At 42.4% G+C, this 22,813-nt stretch overlaps 1 protein-coding gene across 1 annotated transcript in view; it reads left to right on the top strand.

The window, feature by feature from the left end:
• UBR3 (ubiquitin protein ligase E3 component n-recognin 3) overlaps window positions 1–22,813 on the top strand; it is an 89,066-nt gene that overhangs the window by 11,054 nt on the left and 55,199 nt on the right. Inside the window, exons 3-18 of the mRNA XM_053359955.1 lie at window positions 197–355; window positions 1,706–1,852; window positions 2,420–2,469; window positions 7,000–7,066; window positions 9,783–9,913; window positions 11,770–11,998; window positions 12,645–12,824; window positions 13,400–13,533; window positions 14,302–14,388; window positions 14,731–14,796; window positions 14,903–14,992; window positions 15,463–15,591; window positions 15,695–15,747; window positions 18,689–18,822; window positions 19,560–19,645; window positions 22,280–22,421. Coding sequence (XP_053215930.1) covers window positions 197–355; window positions 1,706–1,852; window positions 2,420–2,469; window positions 7,000–7,066; window positions 9,783–9,913; window positions 11,770–11,998; window positions 12,645–12,824; window positions 13,400–13,533; window positions 14,302–14,388; window positions 14,731–14,796; window positions 14,903–14,992; window positions 15,463–15,591; window positions 15,695–15,747; window positions 18,689–18,822; window positions 19,560–19,645; window positions 22,280–22,421 — 1,884 coding nt within the window. The remainder of the gene's footprint in view (window positions 1–196; window positions 356–1,705; window positions 1,853–2,419; window positions 2,470–6,999; window positions 7,067–9,782; window positions 9,914–11,769; window positions 11,999–12,644; window positions 12,825–13,399; window positions 13,534–14,301; window positions 14,389–14,730; window positions 14,797–14,902; window positions 14,993–15,462; window positions 15,592–15,694; window positions 15,748–18,688; window positions 18,823–19,559; window positions 19,646–22,279; window positions 22,422–22,813) is intronic.

The following is a 22,813-nucleotide window of genomic DNA, read 5'->3' as shown; positions in this document are numbered from 1 at the left end:
ACTGTTTTTTCTTCCTTTATTGGTCATAGAGATGTGAGCAGCTTATGTCTCTTACAAATATTGTAATCAGCAAGGGGTGTATAATCTAAAATTTTAATTGTTGGAATGGGGTGATGTCGTAACAAGTAAGGAGCCACAAAATTGCTAGAACGGTTTGCTCAATCTGCTACAAACTTCTTGCTTGTTTGTTTTACAGTTCTTGATGTTCCATCAGAAAAAGACCTTCACAAAGTCCTTCAGATATTGGAATCCCACATTTCATTTCTGGAAGATCTGACAAAAATGGGAGGAGCGATGCGTTCAGTCCTTACTCAGGTTTTGACAAATCAGCAGTTCTATAAAGATCTTAGCTCTGGTGAGTTGGTGTGTTATTACGTCTTGAGGAGTTTTTTTGTATTAACCATCCATTCTGTACTTTAAAAAGTCACAAAATAGTGTGGGCATGGGAGAAGGGAGTGGCATTTATTATTGCCGGTGATGTCACAGTCTGTGACACACAACCACAATTCCACACTGGTCTTGTGGTAGTTGCAGGTGTGCTGCCAACAGAGGAGTCAAATTTTCCTTATAAAAAAGCACATTGAAAACACTACTTGAAGGAATAATAATAATAATAATAAGTTATTATTTGTTCCCCAGCCACTCTGGGCGGCTTCCGACAAAAATTAAAAATACATTAAAATGGCACACATAAAAAACTTCCCTGAACAGGGCTGTCTTCAGATGTCTTCTAAATGTCAGGTAGTTGCTTATATCTTTGACATCTGATGGGAGGGCGTTCCACAGGGCTGGCGTCACTACCGAGAAAGCCCTCTGCCTGGTTCCCTGTAGCTTTGCTTCTCGCAGTGAGGGAACAGGCAGAAGGCCCTCGGTGCTAGATCTCAGTGTCCGGGCAGAACAATGGGGGTGGAGACGCTCCTTCAGGTATACTGGACCAAGGCAGTTTAGGGTTTTAAAGGTCAACACCAACACTTTGAATTGTGCTCGGAAACGTACTGGGAGCCAAAGTATGTGAATCCCATGCATCAAATGTGTTATAGGACATTTATTGTGTTGCAGAGCCCAAAATGTATTTAATTCTGTGGGCTAAATTTATTTTTTTTAATCTCTAGTCAAACTTTCTAACCCATTTCATGCTACAAGGCACATGTGAGCAACTCAAGGGCTTTGTGTTTCTCCTCGGTTGCTCATAGTGCAGCCTTCAAAGCCCCAGGAAGCCCAGTTCACTTTCTGCATCTGATCAGCTGTCAGTTGGGCGGTGGTGGAAGGGTTGCTGTAACAGTGCTGCTAAGCGGGGGGGGGCAGCAGTTTTAGCTGCCTTGGGATGGCTGTGGAGTGCAGGCTTTGATCTGCCTGCCCAGAGCTCTCAGTGCAGCTGAAATTGCAACCCCTGCACTGCCGACAGCAGCGAGAGGGCAGAATTTTTAGCTGCATCAGGATTACTGGGGGTGGCGTGCAGACTTTAATGGTTAAAGTTGCATCAGAGTTCCTGATGCAGCTGCAAAGGGGAAGATTAAGCTGTTGTTGTGAGGTGGGGAGAATATGTGTGCAAGGGGGAGGAATGCCAGGCTCTGCCCTGCCCATTGGCATGCAGCCCCTGACCAGCTGCATACCACCACATTTGCAGACAGGTGGCCACCCCTGCAATAAGGCTTGGTAAGGCTGGTTCCTAGAGTGAACGTAAACCTTTTGAAATACATTCCAGGTGGTGCAGAAAATGCATGTGCGAAGAAAAGCCACGAGAAGTATCTTGTAGCTCTGAAAGGTTCTGGACTCACATTTCCCGAAGACAAGGCTGCATGTGGAGGGCAGGAGCAAGCAGCTGGAGGAGCAAGCTCTTCAGTAGTTCAAGGTCTCTCTGTTTATTTATTTACTTAAAAATCTTTGTTATTTGAAGAATCTTCTTAGACTTACAGCATTGCCACAGGTCTGCTTCTGAAATAATTGACAGAATGCCATCGAAACTACACGGTACCAGATACAGAGAGGAAAACAGAACCCCTTTTCAATTGCTACAATGGGGAAGTATCTCAATTCTTACAGAAGTAAACTGCAAATGGAAGCTTTGGGTCCCTTTGATCCTATCCATTAGAAAATGTGTAAGTTTGAATGAGCGCTTAGTAATTGTGTGGCACAAGGTCACATTTCATTATCAGCAGCAGCACTACCCCCAGCAACATGCATTTCTGCACTGTTCCAGGCATTGTCCCAAACCACACGTAGCACTTCCTGAAGTATTTACCATTTTCCTCCTAGTATTTTAATTCCAATATTGCTAGACCTAATGCAGCCCATGCTCGAAAGATAAATCCAAACATACATGGAGAGATAGATGGGGGTATTTATGAAATTATCTGATTATTCTTTTGTCTAGTTGTGTGTGAATTAGAAAAGATAATTTAATCTTTAATTTCTCAAGGTTTTGCAGGTGCTACGCCAGCTTCAGGGCAAGGTGACTCTTCAGATGAGGTGAGATTTCTTCAGAAATAAAATAAAGCACAATAATATGTGAAATAAATTGAAATACCCTAATTTTTATCATGCTTGCCTTTGCTAACATGTACTGTAGACTGGTGGTGTCAGCCCTATAAGCCATTAAGCAGAAAACACAGCTCTTTGTATTTATGTAGGGCCAGTCCCTCTCTGCTTTCTCCCCTGGGAGGGTTGTTGTTAATACTGCTTTCGTTGAACTAATTTTAGCAACACTGGGGATCGCAGTGTATATAGCAACTTCTGGAAATAATGCTAACTCATTACTATGTCAGATTCACATGCTGGGGCAGGTTTTAACTAGTGTTAAGGCAGCGCAAGTTGTGTTTTAACTGCATCTTTCTAGTGCTCTTGTGTTGACAACAACAGCTTGTTCTTAACCAGGTTCCTTTTCTTAGAATTTGTAGGATAGGAATACTTATTTCTAACAGGGCACTCCTAAGCGTGTTTATTCAGAAGTAAGTCCTGCTGAGGTTGATGGAGTTTATTTCCTAGAAAGCATGCTTAGGATTTAACTGGGAGAAAGTCCTATTGGAACACTGAGTAGGTGTGCATGGCATTGTTCTGCACGTTAACTATGCTAGGCGAAGAACTAACAACATACGTGTGTTTATATATACACATTTTTAAAACAGAAATAATAAAGTACCTATGAGTTGCAGGTGTTTCCCAAGAGCTCTTGTAAACCTGACGTAGGACTCTGTAAAGTTGCTAGATTAGATGCTGAATAAGCATCTTCCTGAGATCCCTTTACCTTGTAAAGAAGAGGAGTAAAGTGAGAAAAGTGGAAAATTGGGGAAAGGGCCTGCTGTTTCAGTAGTTCCGCCTCTGGTTCTAATCTAGAACTGGGTTCTTGGCGACTGGACAGGAAAGATTTTGTTGAAGCTCTTCCCACATCTGCATGCAACCAGGAGTCATATGCTGCAACTGCGTGCATCCTCTAGCTTTTCGTACGCTTAGATGCTGAAGTCCTGTTTTTCTAACATGTAAATGACGGGAATCTCCCATGGCAAATAATAGTCCATCTTAAAAATAAAAGGTTCTTAACAGTAGCCTGACTTAACAGGAGTGGTACCTCTGGATATGAACGGGATCCGTTCCAGAGCCCTGTTCGCATCCGGAAGTAAACGCAACCTGTGTCTGTGCGGGTCGCGATTCGCTGCTTCTGCGCATGCACGTGGCGTCATTTTTAACGCATGCGCGAGCAGCGAGACCCAGAGGTAACGCGTTCCGTTGCTTCCGGGTCACCGCAGAGCGCAACCCAAAAGCGCTTCAACCCGAGGTATGACTGTATAACCAGTGAACCTTTCATTGATACTGATAACAGTGCTAGGAAAAGCTTTATGAACTCAATTTCTGCATAACAGGCTGCAGTAAAAGTTGCCAGAATAAAATGCAAAAAAAGAAAAAAAGAAAAGAAAAGTATCTTTGTTTGAAAACCTTAGTTCAAAACTTTTTGCAGTATTTTTCAATTTTTTTCAGCTTCAGGAACAAAATGAAGATATTGATGGCTGCTTCAGTGTCATTTTCAGATGTAATTGCAAAATGAACATGTTGCATGTTTATAACATTTGCAAATGATTTCTGGTTAATGCTGAACTGTAATTAAACAGATTTGGAGGAGGGAAAATAATTGGTTTATATCCAGAACAATTTATTAGAAGTTTGTTGTTGTTTGTGCAGCAGAGTCTGCTATGCTTTTAGCAGTGCTATTTTAAGCTAATATGTTTCAAAGTGCTGCTGTACTTTCACAGTTTTTAAAAACAAAGCTATTTTTAAAAAATGGCAGTGTAACCAAAGGTGAACTTAAATCTCTGAATTAATGAGACCCAGCTAAAAATGATACTTACGACACTTCATATTCGCACAGTTTATTGTGAAGGAAGGAATATGGAAGGTTAGGATTTAGACAGGAATCTGGTACAATGATCTTAACAGGGGGAAGTGGGAATAGGGAGGGTAGCACACCCTGACTTACTGCTTGTGGTGTTGGGAAGGAAAGATACTGGATCATTTCAATAAAAGATGCAAATATGGGAATTTTCAAATAAAGAAATTTAAATAATTAAATGGTACAGGAAACAAATCTAAGTGCTTTATACAATCATTCCTTGGGTTAGAGACACTTCAGGTTGCACTTTTCGGGTTGCGCACAGCGCCAAACCCGGAAGTACTGGAACAGGTTACTTCCAGGTTTCGGCGCATGCGCAGAAGCACTAAATCGCACTATGCGCAGAAGCACCGAATCACAACCCGCGCGTGCACAGATGCGGCGCTGTGGGTTGCGGACGCTGCAGGTTGTGAATGTGCCTCCCGCACGGATCACGTTCACAACCCGAGCGTCCACTGTACTTGCTGGTGGCTAGATTATTTAATTTTGCCTTTCTAGTATTTAAGTGGATGCAGATCACTAAATAGTTTAGTAACCTGTGTGTGTGCATATCCAATAATGTCTGCTAGCAAAAAGTGCTTGTGCAAGGCAAGAGTACCCAATTTTTGTTAATCACAGCTTATTAACCCATTTCTGTGTGCCCATGTTGAACCAAGCAGTGGTTTGTACCAGCAAAAAGCACTCTTGCTTGTGTAAGACAGAGCACCTAATTTTCATTTAACACCCCCCCCCTCACTATAGTCTTCTGCTTCTCCTAAGCTGCTCCTGGAGCTTAGGAGACCCTCCCGTTATGAGATATGGCAGAGGGCTGTAGTGGATAGGGAGGATTAACAAAAGTTACGTACCCTTCCTTACATTATCAGAAATGGTTTCCATTAGTGCAGAACCACAACTAGATACAATCCTGTGTGTATATCTCTCTCTGAAGTAGATGTAAAATTCATATTATGGGCAAGCTTATTAGACCAAAGAGCACTTGCCTACGAGAGAGCAATGTCAAGGTCTCAAATAACACACTTGTAATCTTATCCAGAAAACTGAGTTAGCACTTACATGTCTCGTTCAAGGCTTCTACATGTAAATAATCTAAAACAAGGACATCTGGTAAGATACTAGTAAATTCTTCAGTTGCTTGTGTTTTATCAGAGTTTCCGTTTTCAACTCTGCAAATACTAAGCGGATCTAGTTGCATCTATCTGCGAGCGAGTAAAAAGTACTCTGTTGCTTTTGCTTTCCTTAACACATTGATGTATTTCAACTGTTTTTGCCTCCGTATACTTCTGTGTTGCCACATATTGGTAAGCAGGTACTGCATATGAAGACAGACTTCCCATGAGGGGTCAAAAAAATCTATGTGAGAGGTCTTTCTTTCCCTTTCCTCCCATTTGCACAGTTCACAATTCTTGCAGTTTTAAGTGACTATTCTGAGTTGGCTCTGGGGACATAAAAGCTGTTCCCCCCCAAAACCCTGTAAGAGGAGGAGCTGGATTTGAGACATCCTCTAGTGATAATTATAGGGACGTGGGTGTTGCTGTGGGTTAAACCACAGAGCCTAGGACCTGCCAGAAGGTCAGCGGTTCAAATCCCTGCAACGGGGTGAGCTCCCGTTGCACGGTCCTAGCTCCTGCCAACCTAGCAGTTTGAAAGCACATCAAAGTGCAAGTAGATAAATAGGTACCGCTCTGGCGGGAAGGTAAACGGTGTTTCCATGCGCTGCTCTGGTTCTCCAGAAGTTGCTTAGTCATGCTGGCCACGTGACAGAAGCTGTATGCCGGCTCCCTCGGCCAATAAAGCGAGAAGAGCGTCGCAACCCCAGAGTCATCCGTGACTGGACCTAATGGTCAGGGGTCCCTTTACCTTTACTTAGTGATAATTGTGTATCTATAGTCAAGACTATGAGAACAAGCAAGGGATGCAAAATTATATATGGTTGCCATCTAGGGTGGATAGATTACTAGGAAAGACTTACCACTCAGATACCACCCCAATAGCTTTCTGTTATCCAAGCTTTCAACATACTGGTGCCAAGTATGTTCATTTTATTCATTGTGCTGCTGAATAAAATTAATTATTAGAAAATACTAATAGTATTTAAGCATTCAAATGTTTTATGATCGCTTTCTACTTAGACTGTGCACACATTTCTAAGTGTGCATGTTTCTAAGCAAGTGCCATTAAAACTATTTGCATCCAAGTAAATATATTTAGGATTGGGGCAACTGACATGTAATACCTTTAACTCCAGAACTTGAATAAAACCATTAAATCAATTGGTAGATGTGCCATTCTTTGTTTTGGTTCTAAAGCCACAAGTTGAAGTCAGTTCATAGAGAATCAAATAGCAGCAATAACAATCACCATAGTTCAGATTATGCATTTGTAAACATAATTAGAAGCAGCGGAAGGAATGTTTCAGGAAGATTATTAAGACCAATCCAATGAAGAATATGTTATTAAGAGTTTGAGTTCCTACAGTATTATTGGAATGAGTTGCTGCAATAATTAAACCGTTTCTTGTTTCATTCTTTTTTCATTGAAAAGCATATTCATAGCATATATAGTCTTTGACAGTTAGACATTTTATATTGATCCACTTTCAAACTCTTCCCATATCTCAGGAGGACCAGGATGGTGGCCAAGACGTGGGGAAACGCAAGAGGGTAAAACTAAGCAGCAGCACCAAAGGTACATGGCATATAGTTTGTCAGCTACTTTCGTGTTTTTGTATCTTGATGTCACCAAGCCTGATCAGTTTTTGATCAGTCTTGGCTGAAGAATGCAGTATGAGAAAAGACTGAGAAATATGCCGGCATGACACACTTTCACCAGAATTCACTGCTGCTGTATTGGTTGCATATGTTTCCTGTAAGCAGCCAGTAAGTTTGCAAAATGCCCCTTGATCAAACGATGAAGAGAGTACTTAGAGTTGTATCATATGGGGCTTTTGTTTCCTCTCCACACACCCCCTCCGCTACATCCCCCCATAATCTTCTTTGGTAGGTCCCCCAACTCTCTGGAGCTGATTTTGAGGGTGCATGGGGGGTTGGAGAGGACAAGAGCAGAAGAGGAAATTCTGGTGTGTGCATAGAAATCTGATGTAGCAGCAGAGCTGCAGTGTTTGATACAACCCTTAAAATATAAGTGTGTGTGTGTGTGTGTGTGTGTGTGTGTGTGTGTGTATTACACAATATTTTCTTTGGGACAAGGAATTCCATGGCTCAGCTGTCTACAAGCTAAGTACAGTGGTACCTCTGGTTACGTACTTAATTCGTTCCGGAGGTCCGTTCTTAACCTGAAACTGTTCTTAACCTGAAGCACCACTTTAGCTAATGGGGCCTGCCGCGCCGCTGCCGCCGCACAATTTCTGTTCTCATCCTGGGGCAAAGTTCTTAACTCAAGGTACTATTTCTGGGTTAGCGGAGTCTGTAACCTGAAGCGTATATTACCCGAGGTACCACTGTACAGGCATTTGATCTGGAGGTATTTGTGACTCACCACCTCTGTTTTAGGCAGAGGTTGCTGAACTTGAGGGTCTACATGGAAAAGGCTTTTTCTATTATATTTTTCCTTAACCATTCCCCGTAACTTTTTCACCTTGTAATTTCTTCTCCTGATTCTCCTTTCATACTCAACTTGTACCTTATTTCTGTACCTTATTTCAACCCCCCCCAATCATTTTCGTTCATCCCTCCTCTCTGCTCCTTTCCCCCTCACTTTTTCCTCCTTTAGCAGCTTTACTCTCTAGCGCCTTACTTTCTATTCTCAGGTTATTTTATCACTAATAATTATAATTATAATATCTCACTTTCTAATTCTCTTCAGCAACACCCCTGGAGGCCTCCCTTCCCTTCCTCCACTCTCCTGGCCACTTTCACTTTCACTCAGCAAGCATAGAGCTCCAGGCATTGGTCCAACTAGAAAGCTTTGGCATGGGCTAGGGGGCAGGACAAGGGACACGGGTGGCACTGTGGGTTAAACCACAGAGCCTAGGACTTGCCGATCAGAAGGTTGGCAGTTCAAATCCCCGTGACGGGGTGAGCTCCCGTTGCTCGGTCCCTGCTCCTGCCAATCTAGCAGCTCGAAAGCACCTCAAAGTGCAAGTAGATAAATAGGTACCACTCCGGCAGGAAGGTAAATGGCGTTCCCGTGCACTGCTCTGGTTCGCCAGAAGCGGCTTAGCCATGCTGGCCACATGACCCGGAAGCTGTACGCCGGCTCCCTCGGCCAATAAAGCGCGCAACCCCAGAGTCGGTCACGGCTGGACCTAACGGTCAGGGGTCCCCTTTACTCTTTACCTTTGGGGGCAGGACAGGCAAGCGACTAGGCATTGGGCACACTGAGGCCCCTCTGAAATTGCCCCGGGGTGCATTGACGGGTCCCTGCTGTTTGAGAAACCTCGGTGCAAATTGTTATGAGCGGCTGACCCCTTCAGAATTGCACTGAACGATGTGACAAGACATGAAAGATGACTGTCTAAAAAAAAGAAAGAAAAGATTGTAACCTAGCTGCCAGATGGCATGCAATTAGTATAATTTGCACATCGTTTTCATGGATATGGTTCGTGTCAAACTGCAGTTGATGGATGTGTTGTGCCGGTTCTCAGTATTATTATGCACACTTTGTTATCCTTAAAGACAACCCTCCACAAGCCATTCAGCCATCAGTAGTTAGGAAAAACAATTAATTTAGATATGTCTTGGTTTTCTCTCTATTACTTTACAGTACTCAGAAACACACCTTTTTACAGTACTTTTTAAAAACAGTAGGCTATTTTGTGTGAAAAGGGTAAATAGTGTGTGTTTTGATTTTTAATGCTTGCTGGATCTACTTTAGGACAAGATTGTGGGTTTGGAGGGCCTTGACTTCGGTAGAATAATAGGAACAGAATAAAGCTGAAATTCTAACCAGTGCCCGTATGTACCAGATAAGTGGCCCCAGCACAGTGGGCAACCTGTCGGTTGCAGATCATTGCTTGTATCCTCCTGTATCTGTAACCTTTAATTATTCACTATGAATGATCAGCAAGCTATTGTGTACACTTTTCTTCCTGTCCTCCATTTTCTGCAACTATGGTACCTAATTCTTAAGCAGCCTTTTAAGCTTTGAGCAGATGAGATGAAAAACACCGGCCTGTTTATATGATGGGGTTTGTAGTTGCTGTGTGTGATTTGAATTGTATGGAAGATTTGTACTGAAGTCTTCTTTGCAAAACAACAGCAACAACAACAACCCTCTGAAAATAAAGTTCCCTGGGCCAGCCAGATGTACTGATTTGCCCAATCTAGTTTTTCTCTTAGTCATAAACTCCAGACTTTTTCTTTTTTGTTAGTAGAAAACTATTAAAGAGTTAACAATACTTCTTAACAACCTCCTTCCCATTTTATTACTTGTTTTTGTACAGATCAATCCATTATGGATGTTTTGAAGCATAAATGTTTTCTAGAAGAATTATTATTTTGGACAATAAAATATGAATTTCCCCAGAAGATGGTAACTTTCTTACTCAACATGCTTCCAGATCAGGATTATAAGGTATTTGTGTGTTTCCTCTTTCCTTTCCTGTCAGAACACTTCCCCGCTTCAGTTTGCATACAGTTCCCCATTGCAGTTTACATTGGGCACGGGGTAGGTATTGCAGAACATCTTCGAATGCAGCATTTATTTATTTTTACTGCAGCATAAGGTTGCTGGTTGAAAATAGCGCAGAAGAACATAAATAGCTCAGACTAAGTTAGAAGGAACAAATTTTAAAACCTGTAAAAATGCCTGTTTCTTTTATGAGCCATAATTGGAAGGAGTGCTGTCTGCGTAGCTGGTGCTTCCTCACGGTTGGCATGCAATAGCTTGCAGTTACTGTTCTTTGAGTTGCAGAGCTAGGATGTGGAAACTAGCTGCCCCTTTAGTTTTCTGAAACACAGTGCAAAATTTCAACTGCTAATGGAGCCCACAAGAAAAGGTTAAGATTTGTACGCATTTGATGGTTTCTTAGCACTTGAGTGCTTTGGATAGCTCCAACTTATTATTAAGGGCTTATCATATATGATAACAGGTGCCAGTTCAGACTCTGCTTAATAAGCTGCATTATGAACAAGGCTCATTCCCCTTTCACACAGCAGATTCTCTTCTCTCTTTGTCGGATTGACAGATAAACCTGCAAGTCTTCTGTTAACTCTAGGTTTTCCATTTCATCTGAATCAGCAAACTATGGCTAACTGCTTCAGGATATGAAGCCACAATTCAATTCACAATTCCTAGCTTGTTCCAGATACATTAACCATTGTTTCCTGGTTGGGTTGTAACAGGAAACTATACTTAGCTGAAGACTTCCTGGCTTGTTTCCTTGTGCAAAGTAATAATAATAATAATTTTATTATTTATATCCCACCCATCTGGCTGGGTTTCCTCAGCCACTCTGGGAAGCTTAAAACACATTAAAAATTGTAAAACATTAGACATAAAACCTTCCCAATACAGGGTTGCCTTCAGATGTTTTTCTAAAAGTCAGATAGTTGTTTATTTCCTTGACGTCTGATGGGAGAACGTTCCACCAGGTGGGTGCCACTACCGAGAAGGCCGTCTGCCTGGTTCCCTGTAGCTTCACTTCTCGCAATGAGGGAACCGCCAGAAGGCCTTTGGAGCTAGACCTCAGTGTCCAGGCTGAACAATGGGGGTGGAGATACTCCTTCAGGTATACTAGGCTGAGGCTGTTTAGGGCTTTAAAGGTCAGCACCAACACTTTGGATTGTGCTCGGAAACATACTGGGAGCCAATGTAGGTCTTTCAGGACCGGTGTTATATGGTCTCGGCAGCCACTCCCAGTCACCAGTCTAGCTGCCACATTCTGGATTAGTTGTAGTTTCCAGGTCGTCTTCATAGGTGTCCTCACGTAGAGTGCATTGCAGTAGTCCAAGCAGGAGATAACTAGAGCATGCACCACTCTGGCGAGACAGTCCGTGGGCAGGTAGGGTCTCAGCCTGCGTACCAGATGGAGCTGGTAGATAGCTGCCCTGGACACAGAATGGAAGTGAAATGACTGTGTTCAGGGGCAGAAAGTTTGTTCATATTTCACCTGGTTACATTGAGATGTAATTGTACAAACATGCCCATTGTGTCCTCTAGATGACATTTGGTCCTCATTAACAGATTTGAAAAAAACATTTATGTTAGAAGTATAGCCTGATTCATAGCAGAGTGAGGCACACATAAAGTACATTGAAATAATTGGATTGGGCAACATGTACTGGGAAAGTAATTGCACCGCATGGTATACTAGTCTTGGTTTTGTGCAACAACTGGTTTAATATACTTTCAGTAACACTTCTTATTGAGACTTGTTCGGGGGTTGGGAATGCAAATGGTAACGCTAACCTTTATTTTATACCCTGCAGATTGCTTTTACTAAAACTTTTGTGCAGCATTATGCTTTTATTATGAAAACCCTGAAGAAAAGCCATGAATCGGATACCATGTCTAACAGAATAGTACATATTAGTGTCCAATTGTTCAGCAACGAGGAGCTGGCACGCCAAGTGACAGAGGAATGCCAGCTGCTTGATATTATGGTTACTGTCCTATTGTACATGATGGAGAGTTGCCTTATTAAAAGTGAGCTGCAAGGTGAGTCAAATTCAGAATTTGCTTTAAGAGCACTAGAGAGGCGCACACAGAATATTCTCAGCCTGCATTTAGGCTTCTTTCTGTAAGGGGATGTAATCTGTTGGACTCCATGCTAGCAGTCGGCAGGGCTAGAGTCCAAGATGGGCCACCCTTTCGTCTCTCTTATCCTGCTGTCTTCTTTCCAGCTTGTTTCCCCATCCTCTGCATTCCCATGAAATTAGACCCAAGTGTCACAGTTTACCCACCCATAGGCTATAGTGGAGGAAGGTCTGTTTTAAGCTTTCCAGGTGAAAGAGTGAAAAATGGCTATAACAGAAGGAAAACAGCCCCATCATCCTTCCCCTTCCAGTTCCTCTACCAGAACATGCAGACAGAGAGACTGCTTTGCGTAAAAGAGAGAAAATGTCGGAGATGATCATTACTGCTGTAGTCTTAGACATAAAGACCAGATTCAGAGTTCACTGCATCCGGGAAGTCCGCATGGAACTTAACTAGCAAGCAGACACCTTGTGAGGTTTGGGAGAAACAAGGAAGGTGGTTGTAAAGTGAATGAGGAAGTACTGATACAGGTAGAAGCTCAGTGTGTATGTCTAACACTGGCAGTCTTAACATTTATGTCTTCAAAACCACTTTACTTGCCTTTTAGATGAGGAAAACAGTTTGCATGTAGTAGTGAACTGTGGGGAAGCTCTACTCAAGAACAACACCTACTGGCCACTTGTCAGCGACTTTATAAATATCCTTTCACATCAGAGCGTGGCTAAGAAATTCTTGGAAGACCACAGGCTATTAGTAACATGGATGAACTTTGTATCATTTTTCCAAGGTATGTGTCGCTTTTGCTAATTTGCCCTAGTATTGACTGTCCAACTATATATACCTGTATTAGATAGGGTTTAGGGGATGCAGGTGGCGATGTGGTCTAAACTACTGAGCCTCTTAGGCTCACTGATCAGAAGGTTGGCAGTTCGAATCCCCGCAACAGGGTGAGTTACTGTTGCTCTATCCCAGCTCCTGTCTACCTAGCAATTCGAAAGCACACCAGTGCAAGTAGATAAATTGGTACCACTGCAGTGGGAAGGTAAACAGCTTTTCTGTGCGCTTTGGCTTCTGTCACAGTGTTCCATTGCGCCAGAAACAGTTTAGTCATGCTGACCACATGACCCAGAAAGCTGTCTGTGGACAAATGCTGGCTCCCTCGGCCTGAAAAGCAAGATGAGCGCCACAACCCCATAGTTGCCTTTGACAGGACTTAACCATCCAGGGGTCCTTTACCTTTTACCTTAGATAGGGTTTTGATGACTAACTTTCCTTTTCTGTGTGTTTGAATTGTGTACGGTGCGAAAAAGATGGTGTACTGGTTAGCTGTAACTTTGTGCAACTTTGTCTTGATCCTTTAAGGAATGAATTTAAACAAGAGAGAACTTAATGAGCATGTTGAGTTTGAATCTCAGACCTACTATGCTGCTTTTGCCGCTGAGCTTGAGGCCTGTGCCCAGCCAATGTGGGGGCTACTATCACACTGCAAAATCAGGGTAAGCTGAGCACTACCTCCCCCTTTGGTTCTCTAGTGATTAAATATTTTAAATATGAAATATGCAGTTTTAGAAAGTTGTACACTCTCCTTGTGTTAAGCTGGTACACACTCCCCAGGGCCTGTTGTGTACCTTGCAGTTAATATGATAGCATTGTGCTCTTAGCTTAACACCCTTAAATTTTTATTTAATCAACTATACTCGTCAAGGTGAGCAGTAAAACTCCTTTTGAGGGTATGCTCAGTTAATCTGTTGTTCTGTTACTGAAAATGTGTTCAGGTGCTTTATTAGTTATGTTGTGCAAATAATAAATAGAATGCTTTCATGTTTTTGATGGAAGACCTTCAAAAATGTGCCTTTTTATCAAACATAGAAATGGAGGTCAAGTGACTCCAGTTTGAAAGTACATTTATTCTCTCAGCCCCCACTCCCAAGAGCACAGAATGAGTTAACATTTCTGAAGAATTGTTGTCAAAGACCATGGTTTAGTTTTGGTTTCTGTTTCTTTTACTTTGATCACACATTATCGTATAATTGTTATCAGTAGGTTGAAACACCCCCCTCCCCCAGATATCAGATTGTCAATCATATCCATAAATAAAGATTGGTTCTCAACCCTGAGGGTGTACATGAGGTGAGACTAGAAACAGGACTCAAGTTCCAAATCATACATTGGGAGAGGAGAGGAAAGGGAAGGGAAGCTTGCTGTGTCGTTTAACTTTAGAGAGTTCATTTTTCCATTTGTTCAACCTTTGTATCCCGCTTCAGGAGACGCAGGAATACACACGAAACGTTGTTAGGTACTGCCTAGAAGCACTCCAGGATTGGTTTGATGCTATCAACTTTGTGGATGAGGTTTGTGTGTCTAATGTATTTGACTTTGCATTACGGAGTAGGGTCTTGTATTAAAATGTGGAAGCATCTTCCCTTCAAACCTTTATTGCATGTGCCTCCATTCCACCCTCTCTTATTGCAAGAGATTTCCCTGAGCCAAGCTACCTGGTGGAGGGTTGCTTTTGTGTCTGTAGCAATAAAAGAGCGCAGCGCCACAATTTCTGGAGTAAAAGCAGAAGTGTATGAGCCCATGTTGAAGTTTTGGGGTTTACCAGAAGAGAGGAAATAATGAGTGATTTAATAGTGCGCAAAATGGAATTGTTTATTCCTTTGAATTGTAAGCAACCTTTGTTTCCATTGCAGCCGACTCCTAATCAGGTCACTTTTCACCTGCCTCTGCATCGTTACTATGCCATGTTTCTAAGTAAGGTAAGTGAATGTTTTTTTGCAGAATAGGTTTTTTGGGGGGTGGGGGGAGAGAGGCATTATTTAGGTAGACAAGTCCAGATCAAATATGTACATATTTTGTTTGTAGGCTGTTAAATGCCAAGAGCTAGATCTCGATTCCCTCCTTCCAGACCAGGAGATGTTGATGAAGCTCATGGTTCACCCACTTCAGATTCAGGTAAGTTGGCCAAGTATTTTTCTCTCTCTGCATATATCACTTCTGTGGTGTGTAAAGCGGTAATTGCAAATAGTAAGCAGGTACACCCACAGTCAACAACACAACACAGAAAAAAGTTAGGCGGTATAAATAAGCAGGGGAAATATTCAGATCCTGTGGAACAACTGCTCAGTGGTTGCAGTTTAAAATGTGATTACATACTTGGTTGTGGCTGACATTTTGTCTGGATGGCATTCTATGCATTAGTGAAAGTCACAGGGAAGAAAGATTGCTATGTTTGCTATGTTGGTTTTGCAGTGCCTCCGAAGTCTAGTGTGCCACCACGGATTGAAATATTCTGCAAAAAGCTGTGTGATCAGCTACAAAAATATATTCTCAGCTTTTCAAGTTTTTAACACTGCAAAATAGTATGCCTAAGCAACAGGTAGCATGTTGAGCTGAAACAGCTTTCTTTTTGCTCTTTCTGGTAGGCAAGCCTCTCTGAAATCCATAGTAATATGTGGGTAAGGAACGGCCTGCAGATTAAAGGACAAGCCATGACTTATGTGCAGTCCCACTTCTGTAATTCCATGATTGATCCTGACATTTATCTGTTACAGGTAAGTCAGTACTTTTTGTAACTTCATCTGCTCTATGTTATTAGATAGCTAAACAGTAATAACTAATATATATATTTTCTCCCCCCCCCCCTCCGGAAAACAGGTTTGCGCTTCAAGACTTGACCCAGATTATTTCATTTCCTCAGTTTTTGAAAGGTAAGATACTGTTGAAAAGAACACACCGTCTAAGCAATGTCTGCCTTGTGGTTTAAATACACCATAGGGGGCTCTTTAATTCACATGTGGTGGCAGTGAAAATTTGCAAAAAAAAAAAAAAATCTGGGTAATGGTATATGACAAATTTAAAAAGTGCACTTCCCCCTCCAAAACCAGAAGCATTCCAGTTAGCAATAGTAGGTCAGGAAACAAAGTTAAAAACTTATTTCTATACGGAACAGCAGCTGCAAGAATAGTGTACGCAAAAATGTGGAAAGAGAAGGCTATCCCGACAAAGGACCAATGGCTGCTTAAACTAATAGAATACGTCGAACTAGTATGCACGGCAGCCAAAAGAAGAAATAGATAGTAACAAGTGAGTGGGAACAATTGGAAGAGTGTTTAAAAGGAAGTGGTATTAAGATAAATCTACAAGCAGGGATAAATCTGTAGTCGTCAGCAGCAGACACAATAAAGCAGGGGTCACCAACGTCCGGCCCGGGGGCCGGATAAGGCCCAAGATCCTCGTTTATCCAGACCCCCGCCACCCACTCTTATCAGTGCAGTGTGGCGTGGGGACCCACTTCCAGGTCGGAGGAGCACCGGAAACAGTTTGTGCACATTTGCAGGGATAGTTCGTGCTGCGCTCCGGGGGCTTCAGGCAGCTATCCTCAAGCCTTCGGAGTGCAGCAGGAGTTCCCGCTGTGCTCCGAAGGCTTGCGGATAGCCGCCTGATTCCTGGAGAATGAGAGGGGTCGGTGCACACCGATCCCTCTTGCTCTCCAGGCTTCGCTTCACTGGAGAGGTGCTGCACAGTTTTCCCTCTGCGCAGCGCCCCTTCAGTGAAGCGGGAGGAGAAATGGAGATTCCCCCCCCCCCCCGTTCTCCTCCTCCTATGGTCCAGTGCGTCCTATAGAGCGAAAAATACGGTAATTGTTTTGATTATCTTGATGTCTGGAGACATGGAATGGAGAGTGGAATATTTGTAAAACAGTTTGGGTTGCCATTGAAGGGGAGTAGTTTTGGACACCAGCAGTGGATCCCCTCATTGGAGAAAGTGGCAACTTTGAGCGGATGGCTTTTATCCATGGGGTGCGTCGGTGGGTTAACCCCACCCTCTCTGTGCCATGGTTCTAGTTCAAACTGGGTTATCAAACAGACAAACAAAGCATGTAATACTCATTGGAAAGATATTTTTGCTGTTTAAAAGTAATCATGCACATTTCTGTTTGCCTGGATATCGGTTTCCCTTGGGTCATGAGCTGATTGCAAAATGGTGCCTTCACTCCAGCTTCTTGCAGGGCACTGCTGAGTTTCCTGGATAAAATGCAGCAGCACTTGTGCTCTGATGTTTATCCCGACGATGCGACGGCCCATCTGCCTTAATGTGCCCATATTCACATGTGTGCATCCTCTCTTTTCTGGCCTTAGTATTGTAGCGCTGTTGTGTTTCTGAAGAAGTGGCTGATGAAATGCATTCCGGCGCTATGGAGACAGTGTTCTCCCTCCTCCCCATCCTTTGTTTATGGCCTAGGGAATAGAGACGGGCAGCAGGCATTTCACAGTACAGTAGTACCTCTAGTTATGTACTTAATTCGTTCTGGAGGTCCGTTCTTAACCTGAAACTGTTCTTAACCTGAAGCACCACTTTAGCTAATGAGGCCTGCCGCGCCGCCGCCGCGTGACTTCTGTTCTCATCCTGAAGCAAAGTTCTTAACTCAAGGTACTATTTATGGGTTAACAGGGTCTGTAACCGGAAGCGTATGTAACCTGAAGCGTATGTAACCGAGGTACCACTGTACAGTGGTACCTTGGTTTGCATACGTCTTGGTTTGCATACGTTTTGGATTACAAACACATCAAACCCGGAAGTGCGTGTCCCGGTTTGCAACCTTTTTTTGGATTACACCCCGCCTTTTTTCTTTTTGTTTTTCTTTTTTTTTTTGGATTATGAACAAAAAATTTTGGGAGGCCCCATTGGCGAAAGCGCGCCTTGGGTTACAACCTGTTTTGGTTTACAAATGGATTATGGTTGTAAACCAAGGTACCACTGTAGAGTGGTACCTCAGGTTACAGATGCTTCAGGTTACAGACTCCTCTAACCCAGAAATAGTACCTTGGGTTAAGAACTTTACCTCAGGATGAGAACAGAAATCGTGCGCTGGTGGTGCGATGGCAGCAGGAGGCCCCATTAGCTAAAGAGGTGCTTCAGGTTAAGAACAGTTTCAGGTTAAGAACAGACCTCCGGAACGAATTAAGTTCTTAACCCGAGGTACCACTGTACTGCATTTAGTTGGAAACTCAGTGTCAAATGTATCTAAGCACCCTCCGACCTGCTCCCTCTGTGTTAAGGTTTGGTGAAAGGCTGACAGACTGTGTATTAGGAACAGATGCTGCATGGCAGCTCTGGGGCATGTAGGGAAGGAGAAAAGTAGAGCTATCTGTAGGCAAACATAGCACAAAGTGTGCAATAACCCATTTTTTTTAAATATCAAAATTTCAATGGAAGGTTGAATCTCGTACTGTGCGTCAGATGTTGCAGAGTGTAATGGCACAGAGAGACATTTGTTACTTCTTTTTTTAAAAAAATAGACAGTTGTTTATCCTCATAGATCTCATGGTGGTATACACTAGGCATGAGTAAAATATATTGTGCCAAAACCACAATAGAGTAATAGTCATCCTCATAAAAACAGTTAGAGGCAACCAAAAACAAGCAGGCTAAGTGATAGCGAACATCAAAATATCTGGGCAAGTAAGTAAGTTGCACTTCAATATTCGCTGCTGCTGCGTTGTGTGAAGTTAAGGGGTCTCCAGTTGATCACGTCTGCATGGGCAAATGCCTGGGAGCCTTGTGAGCTTCCTGGAGGAGCAACAGGAAATGTTCTCAAATTATTAACCGTACTAGATTTTCTAAAATTCATCTTTTCCTCTCCTGTAGGTTCAAGGTGGTTGACCTCTTAACAATGGCTTCCCAACATCAGAATACAGTGCTAGATTCAGAGCATGAGAGATCGATGTTAGAAGGCGCCTTAACATTTCTTGTCATTCTTTTAAGTCTCCGTTTACACTTGGGTAAGATTAATCGGCTTTCTGCTTTCTGCTTTACTCCTAGTAATATCTATGTCGGGGTGGGAGTGGTCACAGGCACCAGTGTTTAGGTAGGAATGGTGATGGAAACCTCAACCAAAAGCACTTGCTAACTCTTCATGTTCTTGAATTGTTTCTCGGGACCTTCGCCTTTATTAGTCCCTCTTGGTGGAAGCCAAAAGTTGTGGTTGCCCACTAAGTTGTGTTTATTTAGTCAGTCTCCATTCTTGTAACTTGAATCCATTGGTTTGGGTCCTAGCTTGCTCGATCCTCCTTGTGACAGACCTATAGATATTTGAAGCTGGCTATCCTATCTCTTTTCAGTCTCCTCTTTACTAGGCTATACATGCCCAGTTCCCTCAACCATCCCTAATAAGGCTCTAAATCAGGCACAGGCAAACTCAGCCCTCCAGATGTTTTGGGACTACAACTCCCATCATCCCTAGCTAACATGACCAGTAGTCAGGGATGATGGGAGCTGTAGTCCCAAAATATCTGGAGGGCCGAGTTTGCCTGTGCCTGCTCTAAATCCTTGTTCTTATTGATACTCTGGATTAACAGCCCAATTTTTTTTTATTAAAAAAAATCAGTCATAGTATTTTTTTAAAACTCTTTTAATGTAAAACTGAATGCACTTCTAGGTAGTAATAACTCCACCTCCGCTTCCTATCTTATGGTATGTATTATATGGTTCTGTTAATTTACCTTTCAATTTCTCCTAGGAATGACTGATGATGAGATTCTTCGGGCAGAGATGGTAGCTCAGCTCTGCATGAATGACAGGACTCATAGTTCTCTACTGGACCTCATATCCTTGGAATGTTGTTAAACACATTTTTTCTGTGATTAATTAACAGGATTCATGTATTGTGCTTCTTTTTGGTGTACAACAAGTAAGACTATTAGAAGCAATTTTGAATGCTTTGAAACAATATTGGCATATAATTTTCATATGAAAAGTTGCATGTTGAGCTTGCAATGAAATTTGATGTTGTTCTGAGCTGGAGATAGATATATATAGATATCATATACACACACACACACACACACACACACACACACATATATCATATATATACCATAAGCACTCTAGTCTTTCTAACTCTGGTCTAGGAATATAAATCATCACCTTTCTTTCAACCTTCTGATTCAAAAGGATAGATTTGGGATTTACAACTGTGTTTGCCTTTCCATTGAATTAAACTGCCTTCCCCAGATTGGGTTCTTGCACTCCAGGGAGTAATTGGGCAATATGCCAGGACAAAAATAAATAAATACTAGTGTTATCTGGTTTGTTTGAAATCCAAATTTCAGTCTTTTAAAAAACTGTAATGTACACGAAAACCCAGAAGGGTGCAGTATAGTGTTCTCCTTCTGGTGAGATAATCTTCCATATTTAAACATGTGAAATCTGTCTTCCTCCCCTGTTAGCAACCAAAGGGTGAGATTTCAAAAAAACCACAACTAGCCAAGGCTTTAGTGTTGTTGCACAGCTTTCTTTTTCTTACTGATGTGCATATCCTTAATCTAGTGTAATGTGGATTAAGATGGATTAGTAATACCACTATATTCATGCAATTATGTCCTTAAACCAATTAACATTTTGCAACTGTGATGGGGTCGTTTTTCAGAATGATGGACATTCTTTATTTTTTTTTGTTAAAGCTTCCTAGCACCTCTGGAATAAGCATTTAGTTATGTATCTAACCATTCTCTTAGTCTGAATTGTACAAACATGTATTTGAAATCTATGTACCGCCTCCAAGAAAACTTTCAACATTAACACTTAAAATGATGGATCGAACACCATTTAATTGTGCAATATAGACCTCTTCTGGTGAAGTGAAGCAACTGCAGAAATCCCTGTTGCTTCTGCCCATCAAAAGACATGCTTACACAGTGGTACCTTAGTTCTCGAACAAATTGGCTCCCGATTGCCGAAAAACTGGAAGTACGTGTTCCGGTTTCCAAACGTTTTTCAGAAGCCGAACGTCTGATGCAGCTTCCGCTTGAGTACAGGAAGCTCCTGCAGCCAATTGGAAGCTACGCCTTGGTTTTCGAACGGTTTTGGGAGCCGAACAGATTAAGTTTGAGAACCAAGGTACCACTGTAGAATCATGGAAGGAAGGGACTATGAGGGTCATCTAATCCAACCCTCTTCAATGCAGGAACCTTGATCGACCCACAACCCTGAGATTAAAAGTCTCATGCTCTACCGACTGAGCTATTAAAAAATGGCTGTGTATTTCTAGATGAAGTTTGGTATGCATGTGGGGATGATTAGGGAGGCAGGAGAGGATATATTCTTTAATGATATCCTTCCTAACTTGTGCTAGCAAGTTCCATATTCTAGCAGAGTTCCAAACATTCCCCTTTTTAAATTACACAGCGATCAGTTTGTTGCTGACTCATCTGAGTCTTACTATTAAAGATTCCTTCCTGGTAAAATCCCGTCTAATCCCTCTTAAAAAGAATAAACAATAGAATCTGATTTAACGTTAATATAAAAGTAGTTTACTCACAGATTCATTCAGGTTCACAGACATATCCCTGAAGGCAGGCTTAGGTCGCATAACAACTCTTAACTATTCCATAAAGAAGTTAGTCCCAAGTGACTGCAACTGAGCAGTCACTTCTCCAAACACACAGCAACATACAAAATGGAGAACACACACTGATCAGAACATGGAGGCCGTGTTCTACTCCATGCTAGTACAACAGACCAAACTCTCTTCAAGTCTATCCCAGCTCAGGAAGTCGTCTCCTGAGTGGTGCAAAACATTCCCTAACATGTCCACTGTAGGAAAGTTGTACAGTGGACGCTCGGGTTGTGAACGCGATCCGTGCGGGAGGCACGTCCGCAACTCGCAGCGTTCACAACCTGCGCGGGTCGCAATTTGGCTCTTCTGCGCACGGGCAAAGCTCTATTTAGTGCTTCTGCACATGCGCAAGCGCCGAAACCCGGAAGTAACCCATTCCAGTACTTCTGGGTTCGGCGCGGTGCGCAACCCGAAATCATGCAGTCCGAAGCGTCTATAACCCAAGGTATGACTGTACTTGACTGCAGTTTTACATCCCACAATGCAGTGGTGACTTTTTGTAACGGAAAGCACTTCTCCTCACACAAGGCAAGGCATGCAATTTCTGCTGACCCCCACCACCCCACGCATGCGCACTGGCAGGCCTCCACAGTGTCCCATATATGTATACTGTTGCAGAGGATCAACCAACCCTCAAGTTCAGCTAGAGTGGGTGCTAAAGTGACTAGGGAGAGTTGAAAAACAATATGCTGCCCCATCTTGCAGAAGCAGAAGTGTTTTCTTACTAGTTCAGGGCCACCATTGGATACAACCCGAATAAAGTTAATATATGCAACGCTCATGGGAACGAACACCTTTTTGTTGAAAAATTGGGCAATTGTTGTTGACCTTAACACGATCACATTCCAGAAAACCCAAATCCGAAAAGTGGCATTATTCCTGGAAGTTTAAGCTTTGAATCAATGCTGTCAGCTGTAGCTGATTTTAAGGCTCCTGTGTTTGAACCTGGGGGCTCTATGCAGCAAGGAATGTATACACCTAAAGGTATGTTCAGTTTTTATGGGTGTTTTAGTGGGAATCTGCAATATATGTATGGGTTCTTAATGAGCTGGTATTAATTACAACTCTAGAAATTAATTGTTGTTGTTGTTTTATTTATTTATACCCCACCCATCTGGCCAGGTCTCCCCAGCCACTCTGGGCGGCTCCCAACAGAATATTAAAAACACTATAAAACATCAAGCAATAAAAACTTCCCTAAACAGGGCTGCTCTCAGATGTCTTCTAAAAGTCAGGTAGTTGTTTATTTCCTTGACATCTGATGGGAGGGCATCTCTAAGATGTAAACAGCTTAGAGATAGTTGACTTCAGTTGCGTATTATGTGAATTTTGGTGGATTAATAAAATTTTTCAGAATTTCATTGTTGTTACATGCT

This window comes from Podarcis raffonei, chromosome 1, assembly GCF_027172205.1.
Source record: "Podarcis raffonei isolate rPodRaf1 chromosome 1, rPodRaf1.pri, whole genome shotgun sequence".
Taxonomy (NCBI): Eukaryota; Metazoa; Chordata; class Lepidosauria; order Squamata; family Lacertidae; genus Podarcis; species Podarcis raffonei.
This window is presented reverse-complemented; position numbering and strand designations above follow the sequence as displayed.